Source organism: Electrona antarctica (genome assembly GCF_951216825.1).
Source record: "Electrona antarctica genome assembly, contig: scaffold_81, whole genome shotgun sequence".
Taxonomy (NCBI): Eukaryota; Metazoa; Chordata; class Actinopteri; order Myctophiformes; family Myctophidae; genus Electrona; species Electrona antarctica.
This window is the reverse complement of record NW_027638136.1, coordinates 207,823-221,805: the sequence shown is the minus strand read 5'-3', so window position 1 is coordinate 221,805 and position 13,983 is coordinate 207,823. Positions and strand designations below refer to the sequence as shown.

The 13,983-nt window shown below is 42.8% G+C and overlaps 1 protein-coding gene across 2 annotated transcripts in view; it reads right to left on the bottom strand.

The window, feature by feature from the left end:
• Positions 1–2,175: 2,175 nt before the first annotated feature.
• The window catches only part of sf3a3 (splicing factor 3a, subunit 3), a 34,886-nt gene continuing 23,078 nt past the window's right edge, over positions 2,176–13,983 (bottom strand). For both annotated transcript variants that reach the window (XM_079531268.1, XM_079531269.1), the window contains 5 exons: positions 12,150–12,314; positions 11,072–11,182; positions 10,757–10,847; positions 5,136–5,191; positions 2,176–3,172 (listed from right to left, as the gene is read on the bottom strand). In XM_079531268.1, the coding sequence (XP_079387394.1) occupies positions 3,095–3,172; positions 5,136–5,191; positions 10,757–10,847; positions 11,072–11,182; positions 12,150–12,314 (501 nt within the window). In that variant the 3' untranslated portion in view covers positions 2,176–3,094. The remainder of the gene's footprint in view (positions 3,173–5,135; positions 5,192–10,756; positions 10,848–11,071; positions 11,183–12,149; positions 12,315–13,983) is intronic.

Here is a 13,983-nt window from a genome sequence, read left to right as displayed (position 1 = left end):
TGAATAATTAACATTTAGGCATTTATCAGACGCTCTTAATCCAGAGCGATTTACATTAGGCAATAACAAAAAGCATGAATACATCACATACATAAAAAGTAGTTATCATGAAACATGTGTAAGATAAGAATGTAACAGTGGAATATCTATATAATGAAACTATATATATATAACTATACATACTAAACATATAAACTATAAAGTGCTATGACTACATAAAATGCAATTCTCTACGTAACAAAAAATGCTATCTAAGGGCCTTAAGCTACACGAGGACGTCTCGGGCTGTTCCCCGCGCAAGTTTATGAACGATATAAAACTTTCCTGCGTCTACATTGCGGTTATGTTAATTATGTATGATGTATAGACGAGACCGGTAAACTGCTCCGTTTTCAAGAGAAAGTTGTAGTACACATGGCCGGCCTGTAGATGGCCACCCAAAAAGTCACTCATTAGTAGGCTAATCACTCTGTGAAGAGTGCATGCTTCTAAACCCTAGCTTGCTTTTCCCTGTGTGTCACTCAGCAATAAGGTGAAACTAGAACACAAAGAGTAGCCTATTTATTTTTTTAACACGCAGCACCCATCTCCCTCTCTCCCTCCCTCCCTCCCTCTTTCTCCCCCTCTCTCTCGTGCGCACTGCTGCTGTGACTGTGAGACTGACACAGACGCGGTCAATAATATATAGCATAAATAATAGGCCAAATATAACACTTTCCCTCTATATGTGATCAGCTCCTCACACACATAACTCCTCTCTCGTGCATGCACGCCTGCTCAATCTCAGCAACTGTTTGCTTAAATATGTATACATTTTTCCCGATCGGGGGTGTTGTTTGTTCTCCAAAAATAGCTCCTCTACAAGCTCATGCATGCGGGCTGCAGATCGTCTATTTTTGGAGAAGAGATTTATAGACATTATGTGCAAATATAAAATAGCTGTGATACTTGATATGCAAGTGGTTATGGTGAAATAAACCATTAACACTGGTTAGTTTGGAGGGGGCGAGGGGACTATGACATCACCGTTTCAGCAAATTAGGCGGCATTTGCTATACACACGGAGACGTGAAAGTCGTGTCTCCAAACTTTCCCACTCTGGAAGGTAGTTTCAAAATTAGCCGTTTTAAGTCCCCCAAAACTCCGTCTCCGTGTGACAAAAAGGGCAGATCGGCTAATTACTTGCCCGAGTAACACAGAATACGTCCTCGTCTGTACACCACATAAGTCTACATAAAGTGCTATCTAAGGGGCTAGTGCTACGGGCCATGATGGAGTCTGAAGAGGTGGGTTTTCAGACTACGGTGGAAGATTGGGAGTTAGGCTGCAGTTCTGACTGCAATGGGAAGTTCATTCCATAGTTTAGATTGGGAGTTAGGCTGCAGTTCTGACTGCAATGGGAAGTTCATTCCATAGTTTAGATTGGGAGTGAGTCTGTAGTTCTGACTGCAATGGGAAGTTCATTCCATAGTTTAGATTGGGAGTGAGGCTGCAGTTCTGACTGCAATGGGAAGTTCATTCCATAGTTTAGATTGGGAGTGAGTCTGTAGTTCTGACTGCAATGGGAAGTTCATTCCATAGTTTCGATTGGGAGTGAGGCTGCAGTTCTGACTGCAATGGGAAGTTCATTCCATAGTTTAGATTGGGAGTGAGTCTGCAGTTCTGACTGCAATGGGAAGTTCATTCCATAGTTTAGATTGGGAGTGAGTCTGCAGTTCTGACTGCAATGGGAAGTTCATTCCATAGTTTTGGAGCCAGTTTCCTTTTCTCTCAAATGAATCCGCACTGGTTGCCAGTTCGGACGCCCCCGTCCCTTTAGGTGCAAAATGTCTTCTTCTACATAGAGTACTTTAAAATCCAACCCTGATAACAGCAGGACTAAATGAAATCCAACCCTGATAACAGCAGGACTAAATGAAATCCAACCCTGATAACAGCAGGACTAAATGAAATCCAACCCTGATAACAGCAGGACTAAATGAAATCCAACCCTGATAACAGCAGGACTAAATGACTAAATGAAATCCAACCCTGATAAAAGCAGGACTAAATGACTAAATGAAATCCAACCCTGATAACAGCAGGACTAAATGAAATCCAACCCTGATAACAGCAGGACTAAATGACTAAATGAAATCCAACCCTGATAACAGCAGGAAGAGACTAAATGACAGCTTGACAAAAAGTATTCCTGGTTTTATTAGAATCATAAATCAATGAAAGACACATTTTACCAAATATATCAAAAACAAGCGGTTGAGATGCCATCATTTACTGACAAATAAAAAGTACAACAACAACAACAACAGAGGGAAGATAAAGATAAAATAAAAACTAAACATGAATGAATAAATGTTTTAAGTGACATCTTTACAGAACAAACAGCTTGTCTAATATTTACATCAGTGGAACCTGTTCTGTTGTTTTAATCATCGCTGTCACCAGAACTCATCATTAGAGATCTGTTGTTTTAATCATCGATGCCACCAGACTCACCAGAACTCATCATTAGAGATCTGTTGTTTTAATCATCGATGCCACCAGACTCACCAGAACTCATCATTAGAGATCTGTTGTTTTAATCATTGATGTCACCAGACTCACCAGAGCTCATCATTAGAGATCTCGCTGTCGGACAGAAAAAAAGCTGGGTCCAAATTTAGGATATTTCGAATCGGCAAAACGCAGAGAAAATAAAAGACAATGGGAGAGGGGCGGGGCTGAGAGGGGCGGGGCTGAGAGGGGCGGGGCTGAGAGGAGCCTTATTGGTCCTCTATGCTCATTATAATATTACATTATATCTTATCTTCAGATAATTGGTCTTCACTAATTAATGAAATGGTACTGTATTATCATTGGTCCTCACTAATTAATGCTCATTGTTAAATCGTACTGTATTATCATGAGCATTAGTGAGGATCAATTATATGAAGATATAATTTAATTTAATATTATGAGGATTAGTGAAGTCCAATTATATAAAGATTGGTTGAAGTCGACCTTTAGGTTTTAGCCAATTAGTTGCCCAGGGCCCCCTGTGGGCCCTCTGTGGGCCCTCTGTGGGCCCCAGATCAACAGGTTGGGACCCAGTGATCTACAAAAGGCCTTGTCTCTTCAGATCTTCATAGGTCTTCTTGTTCACAACGTTTCCAATGGAGTCTTCATACTCCTCCTAGTGGAGACACAGCACATTACATACATTACTCCTCCTAGTGGAGACACAGCACATTACATACATTAGTATTATGGGTAACAGGGCTTGTTCACTTTTTGAGGCACTTGTCCTTCAGACAAGTACATTTCCATTCACTTGTCCTTAGTTAGGACAAGTACATTTCCATTCACTTGTCCTTAGTTAGGACAAGTACATTTCCATTCACTTGTCCTTAGTTAGGACAAGTACATTTCCATTAACTTGTCCTTAGTTAGGACAAGTACATTTCCATTCACTTGTCCTTCGTTAGGACAAGTACATTTCCATTCACTTGTCCTTAGTTAGGACAAGTACATTTCCATTCACTTGTCCTTAGTTAGGACAAGTACATTTCCATTCACTTGTCCTTAGTTAGGACAAGTACATTTCCAATCACTTGTCCTTAGTTAGGACAAGTACATTTCCAATCACTTGTCCTTAGTTAGGACAAGTACATTTCCAATCACTTGTCCTTAGTTAGGACAAGTACATTTTAAATCAACTAACTGTAAGTTGGTTTTGGTGAATACATGTTTGAATATTAGATGCAGTTTAAGTTAATATCCCTAGAATGTGATCTAAGTTAATATCCCTAGAATGTGATCTAAGTTAATATCCCTAGAATGTGATCTAAGTTAATATCCCTAGAATGTGATCTAAGTTAATATCCCTAGAATGTGATCTAAGTTAATATCCCTAGAATGTGATCTAATGTGATCACGCTTAGCAGAATGACCTTGTCTGCATTTAAACGTGTAGCACGTATGTACTCGCCCAATAATTAATTCCTTAGGCTTGGAGACGTTTTGGGGACTATATCGTTTTGTATCAATTTTAAAGTTCTGGCAGAAAACTTAAAAACGTCAAAATATCTCCACTTTCCATGAGGACGTGGTCAGACTGCTAACTGAGAGGACCGATCTATGAGTTCACACGCAGTGAGTGGTCAGACTGCTAACGGAGAGGACCGATCTATGAGTCCACACGCAGTACGGTCAGTCTGCTAACGGAGAGGACCGATCTATGAGTTCACACGCAGTACGGTCAGTCTGCTAACGGAGAGGACCGATCTATGACTCCACACGCAGTACGGTCAGTCTGCTAACGGAGAGGACCGATCTATGACTCCACACGCAGTACGGTCAGTCTGCTAACGGAGAGGACCAATCTATGAGTTCACACGCAGTACGGTCAGTCTGCTAACGGAGAGGACCGATCTATGAGTTCACACGCAGTACGGTCAGTCTGCTAACGGAGAGGACCGATCTATGAGTTCACACGCAGTACGGTCAGTCTGCTAACGGAGAGGACCGATCTATGAGTTCACACGCAGTACGGTCAGTCTGCTAACGGAGAGGACCGATCTATGAGTTCACACGCAGTACGGTCAGTCTGCTAACGGAGAGGACCAATCTATGAGTTCACACGCAGTACGGTCAGTCTGCTAACGGAGAGGACCGATCTATGAGTTCACACGCAGTACGGTCAGTCTGCTAACGGAGAGGACCGATCTATGAGTTCACACGCAGTACGGTCAGTCTGCTAACGGAGAGGACCGATCTATGAGTTCACACGCAGTACGGTCAGTCTGATGTCTACATACTGTGGTCTGATGTCAGTACTATGTGGTCAGTCTGCTAACAGAGAGGACCGATCTATGCAGGCTGTGTATTTGGAATACATTCAATGTATGTAAGATCACAGACATTCGAAGACTAATTAACAATATTGGAAAGGTGATTATTACTAAAGCCAAACAATAATGCCAGACAATACTGTTATTAGGAGACAATACTGTTGGCTGATTAATTACCTCAGTGTCAGGCTGCCATCTCTCTGATTAATAATCTATTATCTATTAATAAAATGATAATTACCACTGTGTCAGGCTGCCATCTCTCTGATTATTAATCTATTATCTATTAATAAAATGATTAATTACCTCAGTGTCAGGCTGCCATCTCTCTGATGCCTTCTGAGACTTCAGTTTAGCCCAAACTGAAACAAAACGGTAGAATCAACGGAATTATTACAAACACACAAAAAACATCTCTCTGAATTCACAAGAAGTTACACAATTAGAGAATGTAGAAGAATTGTTATTTTGATCAACGTCCGTTTGCCTGTTATCTCTCCTAATGGTACCAACATCATGTTCTCTCTCCTAATGGTACCGACATCATGTTATCTCTCCTAATGGTACCAACATCATGTTCTCTCTCCTAATGGTACCAACATCATGTTCTCTCTCCTAATGGTACCAACATCATGTTCTCTCTCCTAATGGTACCAACATCATGTTCTCTCTCCTAATGGTACCAACATCATGTTCTCTCTCCTAATGGTACCGACATCATGTTATCTCTCCTAATGGTACCAACATCATGTTCTCTCTCCTAATGGTACCAACATCATGTTCTCTCTCCTAATGGTACCAACATCATGTTCTCTCTCCTAATGGTACCAACATCATGTTCTCTCTCCTAATGGTACCAACACCATGTTATCTCTCCTAATGGTACCAACATCATGTTCTGTCTCCTAATGGTACCAACATCATGTTCTCTCTCCTAATGGTACCAACATCATGTTCTCTCTCCTAATGGTACCAACACCATGTTCTCTCTCCTAATGGTACCAACATCATGTTCTCTCTCCTAATGGTACCAACATCATGTTCTCTCTCCTAATGGTACCAACACCATGTTCTCTCTCCTAATGGTACCAACATCATGTTCTGTCTCCTAATGGTACCAACATCATGTTCTCTCTCCTAATGGTACCAACATCATGTTCTCTCTCCTAATGGTACCAACACCATGTTCTCTCTCCTAATGGTACCAACATCATGTTCTCTCTCCTAATGGTACCAACATCATGTTCTCTCTCCTAATGGTACCAACACCATGTTCTCTCTCCTAATGGTACCAACATCATGTTCTCTCTCCTAATGGTACCAACATCATGTTCTCTCTCCTAATGGTACCAACATCATGTTCTCTCTCCTAATGGTACCAACATCATGTTCTCTCTCCTAATGGTACCAACATCATGTTCTCTCTCCTAATGGTACCAACATCATGTTCTCTCTCCTAATAGTACCAACATCATGTTCTCTCTCCTAATGGTACCAACATCATGTTATCTCTCCTAATGGTACCAACATCATGTTCTGTCTCCTAATGGTACCAACATCATGTTCTCTCTCCTAATGGTACCAACATCATGTTCTGTCTCCTAATGGTACCAACATCATGTTCTCTCTCCTAATGGTACCAACATCATGTTCTCTCTCCTAATGGTACCAACACCATGTTCTCTCTCCTAATGGTACCAACACCATGTTCTCTCTCCTAATGGTACCAACACCATGTTATCTCTCCTAATGGTACCAACATCATGTTCTCTCTCCTAATGGTACCAACATCATGTTCTCTCTCCTAATGGTACCAACACCATGTTCTCTCTCCTAATGGTACCAACATCATGTTCTCTCTCCTAATGGTACCAACATCATGTTCTCTCTCCTAATGGTACCAACACCATGTTCTCTCTCCTAATGGTACCAACATCATGTTCTCTCTCCTAATGGTACCAACATCATGTTCTCTCTCCTAATGGTACCAACATCATGTTCTCTCTCCTAATGGTACCAACATCATGTTCTCTCTCCTAATGGTACCAACATCATGATATCTCTCCTAATGGTACCAACATCATGTTCTCTCTCCTAATGGTACCAACATCATGTTCTCTCTCCTAATGGTACCAACATCATGTTCTCTCTCCTAATGGTACCAACATCATGTTCTCTCTCCTAATGGTACCAACACCATGTTCTCTCTCCTAATGGTACCAACATCATGTTCTGTCTCCTAATGGTACCAACATCATGTTCTCTCTCCTAATGGTACCAACATCATGTTCTCTCTCCTAATGGTACCAACACCATGTTCTCTCTCCTAATGGTACCAACATCATGTTCTCTCTCCTAATGGTACCAACATCATGTTCTCTCTCCTAATGGTACCAACACCATGTTCTCTCTCCTAATGGTACCAACATCATGTTCTCTCTCCTAATGGTACCAACATCATGTTCTCTCTCCTAATGGTACCAACATCATGTTCTCTCTCCTAATGGTACCAACATCATGTTCTCTCTCCTAATGGTACCAACATCATGTTCTCTCTCCTAATGGTACCAACATCATGTTCTCTCTCCTAATAGTACCAACATCATGTTCTCTCTCCTAATGGTACCAACATCATGTTATCTCTCCTAATGGTACCAACATCATGTTCTGTCTCCTAATGGTACCAACATCATGTTCTCTCTCCTAATGGTACCAACATCATGTTCTGTCTCCTAATGGTACCAACATCATGTTCTCTCTCCTAATGGTACCAACATCATGTTCTCTCTCCTAATGGTACCAACACCATGTTCTCTCTCCTAATGGTACCAACACCATGTTCTCTCTCCTAATGGTACCAACACCATGTTATCTCTCCTAATGGTACCAACATCATGTTCTCTCTCCTAATGGTACCAACATCATGTTCTCTCTCCTAATGGTACCAACACCATGTTCTCTCTCCTAATGGTACCAACATCATGTTCTCTCTCCTAATGGTACCAACATCATGTTCTCTCTCCTAATGGTACCAACACCATGTTCTCTCTCCTAATGGTACCAACATCATGTTCTCTCTCCTAATGGTACCAACATCATGTTCTCTCTCCTAATGGTACCAACATCATGTTCTCTCTCCTAATGGTACCAACATCATGTTCTCTCTCCTAATGGTACCAACATCATGATATCTCTCCTAATGGTACCAACATCATGTTCTCTCTCCTAATGGTACCAACATCATGTTCTCTCTCCTAATGGTACCAACATCATGTTCTCTCTCCTAATGGTACCAACATCATGTTCTCTCTCCTAATGGTACCAACATCATGTTCTCTCTCCTAATGGTACCAACATCATGTTCTCTCTCCTAATGGTACCAACATCATGTTCTCTCTCCTAATGGTACCAACATCATGTTCTCTCTCCTAATGGTACCAACATCATGATATCTCTCCTAATGGTACCAACATCATGTTATCTCTCCTAATGGTACCAACATCATGTCATCTCTCCTAATGGTACCAACATCATGTTATCTCTCCTAATGGTACCAACATCATGTTCTCTCTCCTAATGGTACCAACATCATGTTCTCTCTCCTAATGGTACCAACATCATGTTATCTCTCCTAATGGTACCAACATCATGTTCTCTCTCCTAATGGTACCAACATCATGTTCTCTCTCCTAATGGTACCAACATCATGTTATCTCTCCTAATGGTACCAACATCATGTTCTCTCTCCTAATGGTACCAACATCATGTTCTCTCTCCTAATGGTACCAACATCATGTTCTCTCTCCTAATGGTACCAACATCATGTTATCTCTCCTAATGGTACCAACATCATGTTCTCTCTCCTAATGGTACCAACATCATGTTCTCTCTCCTAATTGCGAACGCAGTGAACATTTACTATGAGACCCAGCAGATCCTGTCTGTGTGTCTGTGTGTGTGTGTGTGTGTGTGTGTCACGCTGTAACACCACCCGCCCACCACCAGAGGGCGCAGCTGTATCACACACAAAAACACACACACACATGCACGCGCACACACACACACGCACGCACGCACGCACGCACAAAACTTAACAAAAACTTAACTTAAAAAAAAAAAAAAAACTTCAAAAGGAAAAACTTTAAAAAAACTTAACTTAAAAAAAAACTTAACTTAAAAAAAATCTTAAACACAAAAACAAGAACTTAAAAAAACCCTTAAAAAATTACGTAATTTATTCCAATTGTTGTTTTTGCAATTTACGAGCTGCGTTCGCTTCCCGCGTTCGCGCGTCTTACTTGTGGTACCGACACCATGTTATCTCTCCTAATGGTACCAACATCATGTTATCTCTCCTAATGGTACCAACACCATGTTATCTCTCCTAATGGTACCAACATCATGTTATCTCTCCTAATGGTACCAACATCATGTTATCTCTCCTAATGGTACCAACACCATGTTATCTCTCCTAATGGTACCAACACCATGTTATCTCTCCTAATGGTACCAACACCATGTTATCTCTCCTAATGGTACCAACACCATGTTATCTCTCCTAATGGTACCAACACCATGTTATCTCTCCTAATGGTAACAACATCATGTTATCTCTCCTAATGGTACCAACACCATGTTATTGCGAACGCAGTGAGCATTTACTATGAGACCCAGCAGATCACGTCTGTCTGTGTGTGTGTGTGTGTGTCTGTGTGTCACGCTGTAACACCACCCGCCCACCACCAGAGGGCGCAGCTGTATCACACACAAAAACACACACACACACATGCACGCACGCACACACACACACACACGCACGCACGCACGCACGCACGCACGCACGCACGCACACACACACACACAAAACACTTAACTTAAAAAAAAACTTAACTTAAAAAAAAACTTAACTTAAAAAAAAAACGTAAAAAGGAAAAACGCACACACAAAAAACTTAACTTAAAAAAAAACTTAACTTAAAAAAAAACAACTTAAAAAAAAAAATTAAAAGGAAAAACTTACACACACAAAAAACTTAACTTAAAAAAAAACTTAACTTAAAAAAAAAAACTTAAAAAGGAAAAACGCACACACACAAAAAAAACTTAACTTAAAAACAAACTTAACTTAAAAAAAAACTTAAACAAAAAACTTTTTTAAAAAAAACCTAAAAAAGAAGCACGCACGCACACATACACACACTAAAAAAAAACTTGAAAAAACATTTAATTTAAAAAAACTTAACTTAAAAAAAACCTTAAAAAGTACGTAATTTATTCTAATTGTTGTTATTGCAATTTACGAGCTGCGTTCGCTTCCCGCGTTTGCGCGTCTTACTTGTCTCTCCTAATGGTACCAACACCATGTTATCTCTCCTAATGGTACCAACACCATGTTATCTCTCCTAATGGTACCAACATCATGTTATCTCTCCTAATGGTACCAACATCATGTTATCTCTCATAATGGTACCAACATCAATACAGCATGGAATTGTGGACAAAATATTATCCAACGATAACAAAATATTCTAAGTCAGGGGTGGGCAACTTTGACGATGGAGAGGGCCACAACATTTCCACACTCACTCCAGAGGGCCACATTGCATATTACTGGCGTAGCAAAAATAGCCAATCTACAAGCTCAAAATGCGTCGCGGTGTGACAAATTTTGAGCTTGTAGATCAGCTATTTTGGCTAATATTTGAATTGAAATAAAATGGTGGTCCGTGGCTCAGATGGGTCTAAGGGGCTAAATGTCATCAGATGGTGGTCAGTGGCTCAAATGGGTCTGAGAGGCTAAATGTCATCAGATGGTGGTCCGTGGCTCAAATGGGTCTGAGAGGCTAAATGGATAAATAAATTATGGACCTTGAATAGGTTGAAAGGTTAGACTGACGTACTGATGTTTTATGTGAGTAAAATACTTACGAGAAACGGCGTCCTCGATCTGCGTGACGTTGGCGAAGTGGGCGGTGTTGGGAATGCCCAGGCAGCGCATGCCGTGGGCATGGCGCCACTCCTGGTGACACAGAGAATTACATTATTATCATTATGAACGCTCCTGGTGACACAGAACACCACAGAAACATATGTCAGTGTAACAGTCACACAGAACTATAGAGAAACATATTTCAGTGTGACACCCTCCAAAGACACACACACGGAAACCAATGTCAGTGTAACACCATCAGTAAGGAATTATTATTATTATAATGATTATAAACAGGCATAATAAAGACGTACTGCGAAGTGTCTCTGGAAGGCCTTGGGTCCTCGGTACGTGTAGTTTCCACAGATCTCACAGTTGTAGTTGATGTTCAGACCATGTAGTTTATACAGCCAGTACGGAATGGGCTGGAAACAGACAGTAAAGAGTTAACAGTTAATGAGCCTGGCCCAGCAGACAGCGTGCCCCTGGTCTAGAGGGGAAGGTAGCCTGGCCCAGCAGACAGCGTGCCCCTGGTCTAGAGGGGAAGGTAGCCTGGCCCAGCAGCCAGCGTGCCCCTGGTCTAGAGGGGCAGGTAGCCTGGCCCAGCCAGCGTGACCCTGGTCTAGAGGGGCGGGTAGCCTGGACCAGACAGCGTGCCCCTGGTCTAGAGGGGCAGGTAGCCTGGCCCAGCCAGCGTGCTTTCTGGTCTAGAGGGGCGGGTAGCCTGGCCCAGCCAGCGTGCTTTCTGGTCTAGGGGGGCAGGTAGCCTGGCCCAGCAGACAGCATGCCCCTGGTCTAGAGGGGCGGGTAGCCTGGCCCAGACAGCGTGCCCCTGGTCTAGAGGGGCAGGTAGCCTGGCCCAGCAGACAGCATACCCCTGGTCTAGAGGGGCAGGTAGCCTGGCCCAGCAGACAGCATGCCCCTGGTCTAGAGGGGCGGGTAGCCTGGCCCAGACAGCGTGCCCCTGGTCTAGACGGGCAGGTAGCCTGGCCCAGACAGCGTGCTTTCTGGTCTAGAGGGGCGGGTAGCCTGGCCCAGACAGCATGCTTTCTGGTCTAAGAGGGGCGGGTAGCCTGGCCCAGCAGACAGCATGCCCCTGGTCTAGAGGGGCAGGTAGCCTGGCCCAGACAGCATGCTTTCTGGTCTAGAGGGGCGGGTAGCCTGGCCCAGACAGCGTGCCCCTGGTCTAGAGGGGCGGGTAGCCTGGCCCAGACAGCATGCCCCTGGTCTAGAGGGGCAGGTAGCCTGGCCCAGACAGCGTGCCCCTGGTCTAGAGGGGCAGGTAGCCTGGCCCAGACAGCGTGCCCCTGGTCTAGAGGGGCGGGTAGCCTGGCCCAGACAGCGTGCTTTCCCAGCCCAGAGGGGGGGTTAGGGGGGGTTATTAACCCTTACCTTGCCGTCCCAGCCCAGAGGGAGGTTCTTCGGGTTGTAAATGATCTCGTTATCTTCGTCTTCACTCTCACTCTCACTGATCTGCTCCTCCTCTTCCTCCTCTCTCTCCTCGCCCGTCCGCGCCTGTTTCCTCTGGACGTTCTCATGGGTCAGCTGTCTCTGCTCCTAGAGGTCAAAGTTCAGGGTTAGTTGGGGTCAGCTGTCTACAGGCCATAAAGGTCAAAGATCGGCTACATTCTAAAATAACTAAACTCTAAACCAAATGGTCCTTTAGGGTCCATTTGGTTTAGTTTACGGGTCCCAAAAATATATGTATTTGGCCACCGACCACCATCTAAAAATATGTAGTTCCAGGGACCCCCCAGACGTAAAGATGTGTGTTTCACTCTGAAAGAATATATATTCAAAGATCTTTCTAAAATAGCAGACCTACAGGCTCGTAGATCAGCTTGTAGATCTGCTATTTTTCAATAGTTAAAGTATAACATAATGCTTAACCCATTTTGGGAGGGAACCCCTTTTGGTGTTTTAAACATTATGTTATAATTTAGCTATTGAAAAATAGCAGATCTACAAGCTCATAGCGCGCCACTCGGTTGTAGGTCTGCTATTTTTGAAAAATCGTGAAAGTATTTATTTCAGAAAACTGGAGGATTTAGAAGAATTTAAAAAAAAAAAATTAGGTCAGGCCTAAATGGGTTAAAACGCCAAAAGGGGTTCCCGCCCAGAATGGGTTAACTCTGTGCGGTAGCAGCCGTAGAGTTAATAGTAGTTCAGTGGTGTGGAATACATTGTTTAACTCTGTGCAGTAGCAGCCGTAGAGTTAATAGTAGTTCAGTGGTGTGGAATACATTGTTTAACTCTGTGCAGTAGCAGCCGTAGAGTTAATAGTAGTTCAGTGGTGTGGAATACATTGTTTAACTCTGTGCAGTAGCAGCCGTAGAGTTAATAGTAGTTCAGTGGTGTGGAATACATTGTTTAACTCTGTGCGGTAGCAACCGTAGAGTTAATAGTAGTTCAGTGGTGTGGAATACATTGTTTAACTCTGTGCGGTAGCAGCCGTAGAGTTAATAGTAGTTCAGTGGTGTGGAATACATTGTTTAACTCTGTGCGGTAGCAGCCGTAGAGTTAATAGTAGTTCAGTGGTGTGGAATACATTGTTTAACTCTGTGCGGTAGCAGCCGTTAGAGTTAATAGTAGTTCAGTGGTGTGGAATACATTGTTTAACTCTGTGTGGTAGCAGCTGGTCCAATACATTGTTTAACTCTGTGTGGTAGCAGCTGGTCCAATACATTGTTTAACTCTGTGTGGTAGCAGCAGGTCCAATACATTGTTTAACTCTGTGCAGTAGCAGCAGGTCCAATACATTGTTTAACTCTGTGCTGTAGCAGCTGGTCCAATACATTGCTTGACTCTGTGTGGTAGCAGCAGGTCCAATACATTGTTTAACTCTGTGTGGTAGCAGCTGGTCCAATACATTGTTTAACTCTGTGCAGTAGCAGCAGGTCCAATACATTGTTTAACTCTGTGCTGTAGCAGCTGGTCCAATACATTGCTTAACTCTGTGTGGTAGCAGCAGGTCAAATACATTGTTTAACTCTGTGCGGTAGCAGCCGTAGAGTTAATAGTAGTTCAGTGGTGTGGAATACATTGTTTAACTCTGTGCGGTAGCAGCCGTTAGAGTTAATAGTAGTTCAGTGGTGTGGAATACATTGTTTAACTCTGTGCGGTAGCAGCCGTAGAGTTAATAGTAGTTCAGTGGTGTGGAATACATTATTTAACTCTGTGCGGTAGCAGCCGTAGAGTTAATAGTAGTTCAGTGGTGTGGAATACA